General features: G+C 48.4%; 1 protein-coding gene across 12 annotated transcripts in view; it reads right to left on the bottom strand.

Annotated features, from left to right (window-relative positions):
* Window positions 1-6,198: 6,198 nt before the first annotated feature.
* The window catches only part of MTCL1 (microtubule crosslinking factor 1), a 128,332-nt gene continuing 118,483 nt past the window's right edge, over window positions 6,199-16,047 (bottom strand). For 7 of the 12 annotated variants that reach the window (XM_038543837.1, XM_038543838.1, XM_038543839.1 and 4 more), the window contains 2 exons: window positions 12,934-14,473; window positions 6,199-7,380 (listed from right to left, as the gene is read on the bottom strand). In XM_038543837.1, coding sequence (XP_038399765.1) covers window positions 7,186-7,380; window positions 12,934-14,473 — 1,735 coding nt within the window. In that variant the 3' untranslated portion in view covers window positions 6,199-7,185. Of the gene's footprint in view, window positions 7,381-10,080; window positions 10,138-12,338; window positions 12,527-12,933; window positions 14,474-16,047 lie in introns of all 12 variants that reach the window. The other 5 variants (XM_038543841.1, XM_038543842.1, XM_038543843.1 and 2 more) reach the window with 3 other exon arrangements.

Raw genomic sequence — 16,047 nt, 5'->3', positions numbered from 1 at the left:
TTTCCTTTCCAATAAAGTTTAGGTCAGTGTCATATTAGATAAAAATACCAGTTCAATATAACAAAGTCATTGAAAATAATTTTGAATATATCCTGGAAAATCCGAAAGGAGTATTACATGGATAACTCTGACAGTACTCCCTAAAGTTCTTCTCACTCTCTCCTTTTCCTCGCTATGTCCACCTGGAGAAACCTTATGCATCCTTGAAGACACTTACGAAACAGATTAGTCTGTGGTCCCCTAGACCATCGCTCCAGGCAGAACTAATCTCTTTTATACGCTCAGTCTATACTTACATATACTATTATGATACTTATTACATTATAGGGTATTGTGACATTATTTAATCATTTTATTTAACAAAACCTAGAGTCAGGCACTCTTCTAGGTGCTTCATAAGCATTATCTTACTTAATCCTCATAATGTAACTATTAGGTGATTACTACTATATGTATATTTTTTAATTTTCATAGGAGGAAACAGGATCAGAGGGCATGGGTAACTTTCTTGAGGGTGTCTGGTTAGAAAATAATGGAGCAGGATTTGAACCAAGGAAATTGGACACCCTTGACCTGGTCATGAGTCTCTTGGGAGCTGACTGTCACATTTGTGTTTGTATTCCCACAGGCCTAGCCCAGTCCCTGGTCATTAAGACTGTTTTTTAAACGAACGAGCACAGTATTCAAACCTGTTGATGGACTGTAACTTATTAGTCTGTTTCCAGATTTCACTGTATAATTTGTGCTGCCATGAAATCTGCTTTACAAATTACATTGGTTTCATTGGGGTTATTTGGGGGTAAATTCCCCTAGGTGAAATGATTCAAGAAGTATAAACAGTTTTATAGATAATTGCTTAATCACGCTCCAGAAATTTGGGATTTAGAATTCCACCAGCTATTCTTAGGTGTGCCTATTTCGTCAGAGTAGCTTCAGGGCTTCGTTTTTATTTTAATCCGTTAAAAGTTAAAAGTGAATTTAGAGGGGGCCAATGCAGGCCGTGGGTTGACGAATGATGAATTGCTCTAGGCAGACTGTTGGGATTATGAGGTTTGGAGTGCTGGAGCTGTGTTGAAGTTTACTAGCTCATTGGGAGGTTACAGAAGCTTCTGTCATTGGAATGGGGTGGGTTCTTTCAATCTAATGGACGGAATTTGGCCTAGGAGAAACTGCATTGGCTCGCTTTTGTGTTCTGATCCCATTCGTTTAGATTAGGTTGTTCAGCCCTTACCACTGCCTGGCCCCAGCCCTCCCCAAGCATCCCTGTGCCTCGAGTCCTCAGCTGTCCCCCTACAGAGACAGGCCACTTGTATTAAATTACAAATGATGGATAAGAGCTCAGAAGCGCCAACTTCCTTGTGAAGGATCAGAGCTTAAAAACAAAACAAAATGCAACAACACGGGAATACAAGCCTTGCTGTGTGATTTTATGGCCCTGAAGGGACAGCAGTTAAGAAGGAAGACCGGTTCTTTTGGGCCCAAGGCCATGGGCAGGACTGCTGGCCCCGCCTGAGAGGCCCAGGCCGCAGAATAGGGGCTTCCTTCAGCTTTAATCTGAACAACTGGGGTAGATTCTGGAGGTAGGCGGTGGGGCCTGCAGAATCCTCAGCAGCAGATTCTAAAGCCTGGTTCTTGACGAGCAGCAAATGACAATCCTGGTGGTGGCATGGCTTATAAGAACAGGAGCACAAAAACTGCCCAAGCCACCATCATGGCTTCTCTGGGTCAACACAACTGTCATTGGCCAGGAAGCCTTCCAATCCTGGCCTGTTCTTATCCTTACATCACTGTAATTTTCTAACAAGTAATTCCCCTACTTTAAATTCTCCCAGTCGATTTTTTTCCCCCACCTACCCGAAAATCCAAACCCTTTCCTGTGGGCCACGGGGCCTCTCCCAAGCCCCTGTCTCTCCCTCTTGCCCAGGCCACAATGGCCTTCTTCTGCTTCCGGAAACACACTGGGCTCATGCGCGCTCCTCATCCTAGCTTCGCACCAGCTATTCCCCCTGCCTGGCTGGCAGCCCCCAGCTGCTCCTTGCCTTGGCTCAAACGGTGTCTCCCCAGGGACGCCTTTCAGTTCCTCTCCACCACACTCCCACCTGTGTGCTCCTGGTCCTTGTCACTAGGACACAGCTCTGCAAAATCCGTAGCTTGTCTTTTCTGATCATGTCTGAGGTTCCTAACCCCTAGTAGAGTATCTTACACACAATAAACCTTGATCCTCACAAGCCCGGGAAGTAGGTATTACTGTTGCTGTTTTTCAAAGGAGTCTTCAAGAGCTGGCCCAAGATTGCTCTACTTTGAGTGTTTAAAGCAGAATTCACATCCAGATTTTCCCACTCCCGGTGCCATAATGATTCTAGTGACCCAGGGCGTATTACAGACCCAGGCTCATCAGATCCATTCAAACAGCCAACTCGCTTATGACTCAGCCTGATATCTTGCTACACTGGTTCCAGCGCACACTGCATTCAAAGAAAGATGTGGAAAGGGCTAGATGCAAACCAAAGAAAAGCAAGGTGAGCAGAAGACGTACTGGTGGCCTCATGAAACAACTATGCCTAAAAGTTAAAGACACCAAAGTGCCTCAGCCACATACATTGATTGGTGAGTGTCTTAATTATCCACAAATTGCCTCCTTTTGGCAACTGGGGAATGCTTAAGGTTGCCTAAAATAACCAAAGCATGTCCTTTTGTTTTAAAAACAGACACATTGGGGGACGCCTGGGTGGCTCAGTGGTTGAGCATCTGCCTTTGGCTCAGGTTGTGACACCAGGGTCCTGGGATTGAGTCCTGCATCAGGCTCCCTGCATGGAGCCTGCTTCTCCCTCTGCCTGTGTCTCTGACTCTCTCTCTGTGTCTCTCTCATGAATAAATAAATAAAATCTTTTTTAAAAAAGTAGGCACATTACCATCAACTGATGAATGAATAAACAACATGTAAGTATATCCATATAATGGAAGAGTGTCCAACTATAAAAGGACAAAGCACTGATGCATGCTACAGTATGGCTGAACCTCAAAAACACTATGCTAAGGGAAAGAAGCCAGACAGAAAGGGCCACCTATTGTGTGATTTCATTTATATGAAATATCTGGAATAGATAAATCCACAGACTGAAAACAGATCCGCAGGTGCCAAGGGCTGGGAGGACTGACTGCCAAATGCCTATTTCCTTTTGGGGGAGCTGAAAAATGTTCTGGGTTTAGACAATGCTGATGGTTGCACCACATTGCGAATGCTCTAAATGCCATGGAATTGTATACTTTAAAATGGTTAAAATGGTAAATTTTATGTTATGTGTATTTTACAATAAAAAAATCAGGAAAAAAATCAGGGAGTTAGAAAATAAGAAATAATACTTGTACTGCTCGGCTACTTTTTTTTTTTCTCAGCTACCTTTTGAACAAAGTAAATATGCTCAATTCTAGCCATTTTAATTTTTAAAAAGAGGCTGAGGGTCATCTGGAGGGCTCAGTCGGTTGAGTGTCTGCCTTCGGCTCAGGTCATGATCCCAGGGTCCTGGGATTGAGCCCCACATAAGGCTTCCTGCTCAGTGGGGAGTCTGCTCCTCGCTCTTCCTGACCCTCCCCCAGCTTGTTCTCTCTCTCTCAAATAATTAACATCTTTTTTTAGAAAGACATTAAAACACAAAGGTACTAAATAAAAATTAGAATCACAGAATGCACAGATACTAAAAAAAAAAAAAAGCCCAGGTCGAGTACAGTTTGATGAGAATGGTCTCTGGGCTGCTGGTGCTGGTTGCCACCCAGTGGGCAGGGCACGCCCCATGTGTGGGCGCTGCTAGCTGGGCTCCGGGAATCGGTTTCTGCCTCTCTCTTGAGGACATAAAAGCAAGTGGCACATTGAGGACGGCTCCTGAAGACATCAGCAGACACTCCTTGCAGGCTGGGCCCTGATGTACGTGCTCCTCTTTCAGAGCCCAGCATTACCTGCTTAGCTGCCCAGCCATTCACTTGGGCAGGAGTACAGAACATGATTTCATCCGACTTGCTGTCTTGCTTTCTCAGGAGCTGGAGTAGTTCCACAACAAATGGACTCAAGAATACCTATGTCCAACTCTTAGAAAATTGGGTGATCGGAGAAGTTCCAAGCTGGCTTTCAAGGCACTGGGACCAGCATGGTGTGGCTTTGCTCACCCCAGGCTCCGCTTCTGCTCCTGAGAGCCTGTTACTGCCCCGCTCTGATGTACAACTGCCACCACCTCACATTCTGCTCCTCTCTTCTCCCAACCCAACATCTCTCCCTGCCTTTACACTGAAATCTTGCTCATTCTTGAGGTCCAACTCAAGCCCTACTCTACTTAGGATTTACACCACGGCGTTCTTGCATTTTGTTTTAGTGCTTGGGAATTTTATCTCCTCCAACCAGATCGCATGTTTTTTCTGATGACCAGACCTCTTCTAACTCTGGGGCACCCCGTAGTCGTACACAACCTGCGCTGCCTGCCAGGCAACTTCTCCTCTGTTCTGCCAACCTCTGGTTCTCCTCTGCTGGGCAAATGTGTCAGCGACTGGCTCAGGGAGTGACATGTGAGTAACAGGAGACCCATGAGATTTATGACACCTGGGGCTTTTGCTGGAGCCACCAGAAAGAGATCTTCTTTATCCATGAGTTGATAAACTGATAGGGGCTGCTGGGGACCATCGTAGCTGACTCTCAGATGATTGAGAAGCGAGCCCACAGAAGGGAGCAGAGCCAGGGGGCAGAGCAGAGTCCTGATGGCACTGTCGGAGGCTCTGGATTGTAACCGCGCTTGATGCTAGCACTTCTCCACTTATGAGGGCCAACAACTTCCCTTCTTCCTGCTGGTTGGTTGCTTCCAACTGGAGATACACTAATGCGCCTTCCAGCATTTACTGTGGGCAGGGCACATGGTAGGCACAAAAGGTTTGCTGACTTGGCAGTTTGTTTGCCGCTAGGTCTAGAGTAGTCAGGTGGAGTGTTTTTTGCATTAAACATTGTTATTGTGGTAAAATATACGTTGACATTCACCATTTTAATCATTTTAAGTGTAGAGTTCGTTGGCATTAGGGACATTCACATTGTTGTGTAACCATCACCACCATCTGTTGCCAGAACATCCCAATCAGAAACCATATCCACTAAACACTAACTCTCTGTTCTTTCCTCTCCCCAACTCCTGGTAACCATTATTTTACTTTTTGTGTCTGTGAATTTGACTACTTTATGTACTTCCAAGAAGTGGAATCATACAATAGTTATTTTTGTGATTATTTTGTGATTATTTCATTTAACATAGCATCCTCATGATTGGTGCATGTGGTAGGCAGCATGTGCCAGACTTCCCTGGCTTTCTAAGGCTGAACATTCCGGAGCATGTACACACCACATCTCATTTACTCACTCACTGATTGACAGGTTGTTTCCACCGGTTGGCTTTGTGGATCGCGCTGCTGTGACTATCAGTGCGCAGATAGTTCAAGTCCCAGCTTTCATTTCTTCTGGGCCTGTGGCCACAGCTGCTGGGGCACAGATAATTGTTTCACCTCAGGACCCATCCTGCTGTTCTCCACAGCGGCTGCACAAACAGCACCCCAGGGTTCCAGCATCTCCACGTTCTCACCAATAGATGGTATTTTCCATTTTAGGGGAAAATATTTAACTTAAAGGTAGAACTGTTGTAATGCTGGGAATAGAGCTTATTCTGTTAGCCAGTCTAGAGAAGGACAGCACTGTTGAGTCAATGGGACATGAAGGCCAGAAGCTTCGGCCCAAAGTAGTTCTTTCACTCTTTACCAGCATCACCTCTTTATAAACTCCCTACTCTGTTACACACTGACAGGCCGGGTGACACCTCTTTGTCAGGGAGGGAAGCCGGTCCTGGTGATTGGCCACTCCCCCTTTCCCAGGGAGGGGAGAGGGAGAGAGGCCAGGCACATTTTGACTTGTGGGTAACAGTTGCCTCACACCTCCATGCCCGCCATGTTTTCAACCAGAAGTTGCCTTGTCATCAACCCCAGGGCGCTCTTATGGAGAAGAGGGAAGCTGTGGCATACCAGGTGCTCACGGTGTACCCCCAGTGAGGTGTGTTAGCAGCTGTTGCCTCTTTACAGGACCTCCCCTTTTCCTCGTTCCCCTGGCTACGGAAAACTATTGCTTGAGCCCTTAGGGGAAGATGGAGGGCATGTGAAACATGAGGTCCCGGAACAGGCTGCCATCTTGAAAGGCTTTATTTCTACTTCATCATTGTCTCATACAGACTCTGAGGGACCATCCTTTGCTTCAGTTTGGTACCCTCCGGACTTTTTGCAGTGCTTTTCCTTAAACAAGAAAATTTTGAGTAAACACTGTATATTGCCAGTTCATCTTTAACAATAATTTAAAAATGCCATTGCTGTTGTATCTCAATGCAAGAGGACAACGATGAAAGTACAGTACGAGGGATTCACAACGTATTACAGTGGGACAGATGACTCACACTTACGCAATGGTAGGACCACAGTAGCAGTATGTACATGCACCCCAGAGCGCTTCGAACCCAAAGACATGCAAGTCGAGTAGAGTACGTGGATTATACAGCAAATTTGGTAAGCCCAGCTGAGGACTCTGTACCTTTGCAAGAATGCTGACGTGTATCCCCTCCAGTAGAGAGGATATCCGTCTTGTCGACTGGCTTCATGGCTTTTTCACTATAAAAAGTTCACTGAATCAGTCTGAAGCATTTCAAAAATTCTTAAAAAACAAGAACACTGACAAAATGAAGTTAACTTAAAACACTCTACTTCAATGTGGGAACAAATCAAACCAAGGCGTAACAGTGCAAATTTAACAGAGAGGCAGTCAGTATTGAGAGCAAGGGTGTTCAGAATCTCTTAAAATGTACATCTTTAAAACTTTTATTTTTTAAATTTATATCTTATCTAGCTTTTTTGTTTAATATACTGTGTAAAAAAGATGGAGACAAAAATAGTTTTCTGAGCTATGAAAAAAATTAAGTTATTACAGGCACGTTTACGGTTTCGTTCTAGAAACATCTCAGGTTCACAGGTTGGACATTCAGCAGCTGTGTGTTTTTTAAAAACATTCTTTGACCTTGGGAAAGCTAGATCTTTCCTTGTGGGTGGAGCTTGGTTGATGACAGCGTGGTTATGCAAATTACAGGGAATCATTCCCTGATAATCCATGCAAACTTGCACTCGTCACAGGTGTGTCTTCTCCCCCGGTGGCTCCTCATCGCCGAGCTCCTCCAAGGAGGCTGGGTCTCCGGGTGACTGAGCCAGTGAGGCAGTGGGGGAATGTGAGGCCCAACGGGACGGAAGGCGACGGTTTGCTGGTCTCTCGGGCCTGGAGAAGCAGGGTTCTAGGGATGGAGCTAGTGCGGAACAAGGTAGTTCCTTCAAAGCCGAGAAAGAGAAAGACAGGGTTACTCAGAACCACAGTTCCTTTGTGGGGGGAAGGGGGTGACTCTCCCCAAACACACTTCTCAACAGACTCCAGTTAAATGCAATGGATTAGGGGCAACTTCCCAATGTTAATTTATACTTGCTCCAGGAGAATAACAAAATGGTCAGTGAAAAATTCAAACAGATGATCAGTGACAGAGGAATGAGAAGATAGCAAATTATGATCAAAATATGGCAATGCTGTGAGATGGGTATGTTTACACAAGCATCTTCAGAATTGGGCTAGAGCCTATGGAAGGTGGGGGAAAGCCACAGGCCACCTGGTCATGGTCTGACTTGGCTGACCCCATCCTTCTGGCCCTCCTGAGTGATCTATTAGCCACAGTGACCTGGCCCTAAAAGGCCAGTCTCCCTACCCTTTGGTCTGTTGGAGGCCCATGAAGAGACGGATGATTTATCCAGCTGTATTAGCAAAAAGACTCACCTTAAAACGAACTCTGCTACTGTTTATTCCAAGTTGACTGACAGTGGGTTAAACAAACTCCCACAACATGGAAAAAAAATGCTGCAGGCAGAAATTTTAACTTCGGTCTGGTTTTTAATGACTCTTCCCTGCTGCAGCATTTTAGAAAGTGGCATCAGAGTGTGCTTGTGCTTCTGTTATAGGCATCCTACGCCTTCTGAGAACAGATAATGCAAGACACACTCAACTGTGGGGCAGACCACCTATAATACATCTTCCCGGGCCAAGGCTCCTTTTCTGGTGTTAACGAATGTCCAGCTACTTGTCCTTAGTCTGCAGGCTAGGAAACAAGGATGCCCAAACCTGGAGTCTGCTGGTGCACGAAGAGTGCGGGTGGTGGGAGGAAACCCGAGTTCACCGGGCGGAACCCACCTGCCCAGGTGACACTCAAACAAGAAAAAGCTGAGATGGTAAGCCACTGCAATGAAGAATGACAGCAAATACAGGCTCTCAGAGCCCAAAGGGAAGGACATCAGAGGACGGACATAGATGTGACAAGCAAGTGCAGAGGCCAGGATGAGGAGGGTTTAGTCTGCAGAGCAGGGAGTGACAGTGGAGAAGAGACGGTGGGCTGTATCCATGGGCACAGTGAGGACTAAGGAGAAGAGGGGAGGCAGAGCGCCGCCTTGGGGCTTCTGGAAGAGTGATGGAGTGAGGTGGGCCTTGCTTCCCCGTGGGCCCCACGGGAAATGGCATGAACACTGAGATACTTCTAAACATCCCCGGCCTCCTTGTGACGGCAGTTGTAGCAGAGGATGGGGAAACCTTGATTAGCAAAGTGCTAGGCTGGTGGGAACCATGGCAACCAGGAAGACCTCGCCCACAAAGGCCTGAAATAGCTGAAATGCAAACTAGGTGGGGTGAGCTGTCCTCTCCTCACCTCAGCCCTGCTATGCACATGCGTGGAGGTGCATGGTTTAGGACACCTGCTACTGCTTTGTCTTTTTCTGTCTCTGCTCCTCCTATTGTCAGATTTGTGTGTTGTGTGTTTGTATTGTGTATGTTGTGTAGTATATAAGTGTGTTGTGTATGTGTGACATCATGTTGTGTACAAGTATGTGCCTTGTATGAGGATGTTATGTGTGCATCGTGGGTCATTTTGTGCATGAGTGTCATGTGCTGCATGTGCTATGTATGAGTGTGTGGTGTGTGCCAGGTGTGAATACTGAGATGGCTGCTATCATGGGTTTTTTCCAACACCGCTGCAGCCCATTGCCACCTGGCCGATACTGAACCAGAACGGGCTTTTGATTAGACAGCGTGGTGCCACTTCTTCATCATGTGAACCCCTATAGGGAGAAATGTGTGACCGGGTTCAAGAATGGACTCTTTCTTTAGTAACACACCAGTACATACATGCAAATGGTCCCGTCCTTCCCTAAGAAGCCACTGCAATGGCTTAAAATGTGGCCATTTTATCTTGAGAGCACCTTTTTAGTCTTTGAGAGCCAACTGCATTTTTGTATTTAACACTCTGAGTTAAGACTAGTGGGTGAGGTGGGTGGGTGACTAATTCGTGATCAGACATAAAACTGGTATTTTTTCACATGCCTCGATTCAGGCTCAGATGGCAATTCTGTGAGACTATTTTTTGGAGCAAGGGATGGCTTTGTTGTTGATTCATCCAACAAATATTTATTGAGCACTTACTACATCACCTATGGTGATCACTTCGAAGGACAAGATACATTTGGATTTATTCCTTCTGGTGCGGGTGTTGAAAGAGAGAGAAAAGCCTCATCGAATTATGGTCACATCTCATTATAGCATCTAGTAGTGTACGTGTGCCTCCAGGATACCAGCGAGCAGGGACAGGCCACCTGGGAACATATTCGGCTCACAGATCCCCACCGACCAGGCCTCTCTGCCAGAGACAGTCCCTTCTCCAGCCAATATACCTTTACTCCTATGAGAGCAGAGAGTGGAAATCTCAGCAGGATTTCTTCGGTACTCTGTGCGGCCACTGGGAATGTCTAGGCTTGCCCATCTGTCCCTGAATGTGGACTGTAGGCCAGTGCAGGTGGTGGGCTCTATGGTCAGGGCAGATCTACCTGGCACGTTTCAGCCTTGTTTCTGAGGCTGAATCGTGGCATTTCTGACGCCAACCAACCCCAGGTTACACAGATGACCTTTCCAGACGGTGTGCAAAGAAGGTAGAAAGCACTTACGGCGTGAGGCCGGCAGGGCTAGAGTTCCCAGGGGGCAGTTAGTAAGACAGTTTGGTTCTGGACAGAACAGACAGAGAAAGAAAAGAAAAGCAAGTAGGTTGGAAAGTACTTTTTAAACAAGAAGAACAGTAAAGGTTTAAAGTCAACAAGCCTGGTGGTAGTTCCAGGGACAGCTATCAGGAGAAACATGGGGCCTGCAGAAACGGGCAGGTGCACCCCGGGTACGCAGACCTCTCTCTGCATGGGTCCAGGTGGTTTGGAGCATGGAAGGACCCTCACTGCAGAACAACATCCGATCTCTCCCCTCTGCTTTCTGTTCTTCCCTGATTGGCCCTTTAGCACTTAACATTTCAGAAACCCTTTGGTGTGCATAGAGATGGAAGTCACATGACTGTTGTATTTGAAACAGAGGATTAAATGGTCTGTTTTTGTCACAATGATCACATGGTTACTGCTCACACTAAAAGTTTCCCCTTGTATTTTCCACTAGACACAGGAGGGAAGAATAGCACTGCATTTCCAGATTATTCTTTCCCTTCACACCATAACTCATCTCTTAGCTTCTCCGCATGATAGAACTGGTGCTACAGTATCAAGAGAAAAAAAGAGGATAAATATAGCCATGGGACAGGAGTGAGAAAAGACAAGGGAGATTTCCCGCCATGCCCCCAGCCAGGGAGGCCAATGTCCAGGCATCCAGGGAACATTTAGGGAAGGGCCCACTGCGGGGTGCTCAGGGCAGGTTGGACAATCAGCACAAGTCCTGGTGATTTTGGAATGAAAACCCAGAACTACTTATTACATAATTTAGGGGATGATGGGAAGGGATTTCCAATGGGCCTATTACAGGAAGTCAATTTAGATAGGAACAATGTCACTGGAATCTAGAACAAGCAAAATACCAACAGGAAAGGAAACAGGAGCCCATAGTATTTAATCTCTGCCAGTGAGTGCTCCAGGCAAGTACTGAATTCCCCGAATTAGCCGATCATCTCTTTGGTAGCAAACACACCCAGTGAGAAGATAATTTAAATGGACATTTTACAGAGAGGACCAAAGTGGCAGGGGGATGGGCATAGCTCCGTACTGATAAATTCGTTTTCATGCCTTAGAGCTGCTTTAGCCATTAAGCGGTTGTCTTTCTATTATCATAGATTGCTTGGAGCATTCACTGTAACTCAAAGCCCTTTTTGGTTCCTAAACATTAATTTCTCTTTAGTTTCTAATATTAATGGACATCACAGACCAGCCAGTTAATGCTTTGGGCCAGAGCCCTGATTCCTCCAGAGCCCTAAGGAGGTAGGGCATTCACACAAATAAGCCTTCTGCAGAACTAAGTCACTTACCTGAGACCCCTGGAGGGTCGGGGGTAAAAGCAGCCTGCAGAAGACACCTGAGAACACTCAATCACGGTGTTTGTTCTTCTCAGAGCACATAAACAACTTTATCACAAAGACTCATGTTCAGAACAGAGCCAATGTACCATCGATATTAGGTTGAATGAAATGGCAATTGCCATTTCTGTAGGTCACGGGTAATTTCACGTGGTTTGACCTCCTTCAGATTTAAACTCTACATTGTCAGTTGACTCCAACTTGATAGGTTAGACTGGGGGCTATTGTTTCCCCTTGACCCCCACCCCGGGGGAAACGTGGGTCTGGAGGTAACATAGGAAACACACACCTGCCTCATCTCCTCACCTGTGAAGCCAGGGCTACCTGGGCCATGGCGGGAGAGCAGGGGGGCGGCCCTGGGAGCGTATTTCTCTCCTCTCTGACCCTTGCCATCTCAGAGCTGCCTCGCCTGGGGAATGGTTACGGATATATCTGGGTGTGGAGTCTGTTCCTCAGGGCTAGTGGTGAATCAGCCTCACCCTCAAGTCTACATGCGGGATCACAGTGTCTGCCGAGGGCAGGGAACATGTGCTGCTTCACTGCACCAGGCCCGCAGCCCCACCCTCTCATTCCCAGCATTACTGTCAGGCTTTGTTTTGTTTCGCTCATTCTTGAAGTGGAAATGAGGATTGTTTTTAATGTGGCGTGGTATGGACATACGGCATGTGGATATGCATTAGAACAACATTCAAGGTTGACCCATTGGTGAATAATGTTAAGGGGGATGTAATAATATCGCAGGGTAATAGCAGGTGACGGGATGTGTGGTCATATAGACTGTGATAATATGACAGATGTAAGGGCGATAATAACAATAACCACATTGTATGAAGGCAGGAATTTGATCTTATCCATCTGTCTCACCTGGTTTTATTGCCAGGGAGATTCGTGGTCGTAGAGGGCATGGGATTTGTGAGACAGAGGGCTGCTATTCTGTACTGACGCCAGCACTGGAATCCAGACATTCTTGTACGTTCCTGATGAAGCACGTTCTAGTGTCCACACTATTACACCCTCTCCGGCATACCTCTTGTGTTGTCCTGGATAAAGATCTGGAGCACGCAGAGAACCCTGACGTGACTCTCACACACTTCACACACACACATTTCTAGGACACAAATTCACACAGAAAGAGGGCAAATTATAACCCCAAGTGAAAAGCCCAGATAGACAGATGAGCACCATCAGCTAGATCAGACAAGAGAACCTGAACCAAACCCTGAGCTACATCTTCAAGAAAAGATCACTGAGGACAATAATAGGAACTTTTCTTTAGGAGCAGCTTGGGCCTTATGTTTCAGCCTGTTCCATTCTCCCATAAACCCTGTATCTTCCCAGCTCACAAGAACCTATTCCTGAAACCAGATGACCTAGCAAAACCCCAGCTTTACATGTGTTTTCTTGACATTTGAACAGAAGAGCCAGTGCGGGGGACGGTTGGAATACTCAGCCTTATTACCTCGATGGACCCTGGTTCAGCTTTGATGGTTTCTCCCATGTGGCTGTCACTGTTAAGACTTGGGGGCCCGTGGGGGGCCTGCCTCCTCTCCTCCTTTAAGGCATGCTCCAACAGCTTCTTGTTGAGGATCCGGGCTACGTTCTCAGTGAACGTGTAACCAGGGGGAGCGGATAAGTCCTGCCTCAAGGGCGTGCCCTCTCCCCCTTCCTCCCTCCAAGTCTCTGAGCCAGCCCCGATGGGGCTGGGGGACCGGCCCCGGGAACTGGGGCCCGTTTCCTGGCCTGGGCCCAGCTCGGGCCGGGGTTCTGCTGAGCGAGATCGGCTCCCGGCCCGAGTCCCCTTCTGGAAGGGGTCCTGCACCACGGGGCTGTGGTCGATGATGTTGAAGAGGCTGGAGAGGCCATCGTTGATGGCGGTGTGCACCGGGCTCTCCCTCGTGGTGGTGGAACGGGCCCAGGCGGACTCGCTGCACCCCTTTGGGGCCAGCCCCAGGGAGGTCCTGCTGTTGGGCGGCTCAGCTTTGGGGAGGGGCTTCCTCTGCAGCTTGGGAGACCCGTACTTGGGGGAGCAGCACGTGCGTTCGAACTTGGCCTGCACCTTCTCGATGGCGGGGGCCATCTGCCGGCTCCGAAGGCCACGGGAAGGAGATGACGCGGGCGTGGCCCCGCCCCCGGCCTTGGGAGTGAGACACTTGTGGGGGCTGCTGGTGACGGCGCTGCCACGCAGGGCTTCGGTCTGCAGGCCAATGGTGATGGTCTGGACGGTCTGTGTTCCCGTCGTCCGGGACCCATTGGTCTGGCAGGCCATGTCCTTGAGCGGAGGCTTGGGGGGGCCAGAGCAGATGGCGTTCCTGACCGAGAAGGCCACCTCCTTCATGTCATCACTCATGTTCTTGGACATCTGCAGGCCGTGCAGCGAGGAGGCAAAACCCAGGGGGGCGCAGAGGGCACTTTCGAGGGGGCGCAGCCCTCCCTCCACATAGTCTCGGGGGTGCCTGGAGGGGGCGCAAGGCCACCTGCTGAGCACGTGTTCTGAGGGACCCCCTTTTGTGTCTCCAGTGCCCCCCCTGGCTCTGCTAGTTGGAAACGGGCACTCGGGCTCGGCCCGGCCCTTGCCCTCGCTGCCCGCCACCACGATGCCATCCATCCTACGGACCGCGGGCGGGCTGTGCAGCACCCGCACCCCGGCCTGCTCCGCGCACATGGGGCTCCGAAGGGGCTGCTTCTGGCAGTGCTCTGGGCTGGTCATGGTGTCCGTAGTCATGGTGACACTCGTGGTGAGGTACCAGGAGGAGTCAGGGAAAGGCTCTGCACCAGCCTCGCTCCCTGCCCGCCCCCCCTCGGTCCTGTCTGCCCAGGGCTCCGGGGGCCTCTCGTCCCAGTTCTTGCTGTTGAACTCCTCGATGTACTTCAGATCATCAGGAGACAGGGGCGGAGTGATGTCCTCCTTGCTGCTGGTGGCGGGGACGCCCTTCTCCGGCAGGAAGGGAGAAACGTCCATCAGACGCTGGAACTCAGACATGGAGGACACAGACACGGCCCTGGGGAAGGTGGGGGAGAAAAGGGTGTCAGCTGCCTGCCAGCCGGGCAGCCTGCTGACCTGCCACCCTGCACCCCCGACCCAGCGCGGCACGCATGTGCTGCCCAAGGGACAGGTGCCTGTTGTGTGTCAGTCTCCATGCAGGCCAGCGGGAACACTTTCTGGCTCCTTGATGTTCTCTACTCTTGAGCTGCCCTGTGGATGTTTGATGAACTTTTAACAGCTCTGGAATTGTTCCAGGAGCCTTATATTTGTCAGAATGGAATACAGGCAGCCCTCAAATATTATGGGAACAAGCTGGAGGCTGAGCTCTGGGGTGGTCAGGGTTCAGCTCCAAACCCACTTTGGAATGGTTTCATTTTGGCCTGTGGATGCTCTAGAGGAAGGAGGACATCTGGCTGATGAATGCCCTCAAATCCTAACCTACTAGGAGTTTCCTGAGTTCCAGGTATTGTGGCAGATGCTTGCACTGCTGACAGGAAAGCAGCCCTGTCCTGATCCAAACCCAGCTAATGGTATATGCAGGGGGGTGGGCACCACAACATCACAGCTATAATCTGACGTCCTGTTCGCCCACTGGCCTCATCATCTATTGGATGAACTTCTACGGAAGTACAGTTGACCCCTGAACGATACAGGGGTTAGGGCATCTGACCCCCATGTAGTCGAAAATCCATGTACAATTTTTGACTCCCCCCAACTTAACTACTAAGAGCCAACTGTTGAACAGAAGCCTTATTGATGTATAAACAATCTATGAACACATATTTTGTATACGTATTAAATACTGTATTCTTAAAATAAGTTAACGAAAGAAAATGTTAATAAGAAAACCATAGGGGATCCCTGGGTGGCACAGTGGTTTGGCGCCTGCCTTTGGCCCGGGGCGCGATCCTGGAGACCCGGGATCGAATCCCACGTCGGGCTCCCTGCATGGAGCCTGCTTCTCCCTCTGCCTGTGTCTCTGCCTCTCTGTCTCTCTCTGTGTGGCTATCATGAATAAATAAATAAAATTTTTTAAAAAAAGAAAAAGAAAACCATAAGGAGGGGCACCTGGGTGGCTCAGTTGGTTAAGTGTCTGCCTTCAGCTCAGGTCATGATCCCGGGGTCCTGGGATTGAGCCCCATGTTGGGCTTCCTGCTCAACAGGGAGTCTGCTTCTCCCTATTCCTCTGCCCTTCCTCCCCGTCCCCACTCATGCTCTTTCTCTCAAATAAAAAATTAAATCTTAAAAAAAAAGAGAAAACCATAAGGAAGACAATATACATTTATAGTACTATATTAACTGGAAAAAAATCCGTATCTAAGTGGACCCATGTTGTTCAATCCATGTTGTTCAGGGGTCAACTGTACTAACTAACCTCCAGAGACCAAACAGAAGATGTGAAGCAAAGGAGGGAAGTGGAAGGTGTGACAGGTGGGCACTAATTTCCAAACACCACTTCCAACAGAAACGTCGTCTGGCCCGGCTGAAATCCACCAGCAGGGCCCAGTTCTTCCCTTCCCTCTGCTTCCCTCCTTTATAGCCAAAGCCTGTTTTTTTGTTCTTGCTCCTCCTGAATTCCTGGATAAGAGG

The sequence above is a fragment of the Canis lupus genome, chromosome 7 (genome assembly GCF_011100685.1).
Source record: "Canis lupus familiaris isolate Mischka breed German Shepherd chromosome 7, alternate assembly UU_Cfam_GSD_1.0, whole genome shotgun sequence".
NCBI lineage: Eukaryota > Metazoa > Chordata > Mammalia > Carnivora > Canidae > Canis > Canis lupus.
Note: the sequence above shows the minus strand (reverse complement) of the source record. Positions and strands in the feature narration are given on the sequence as shown.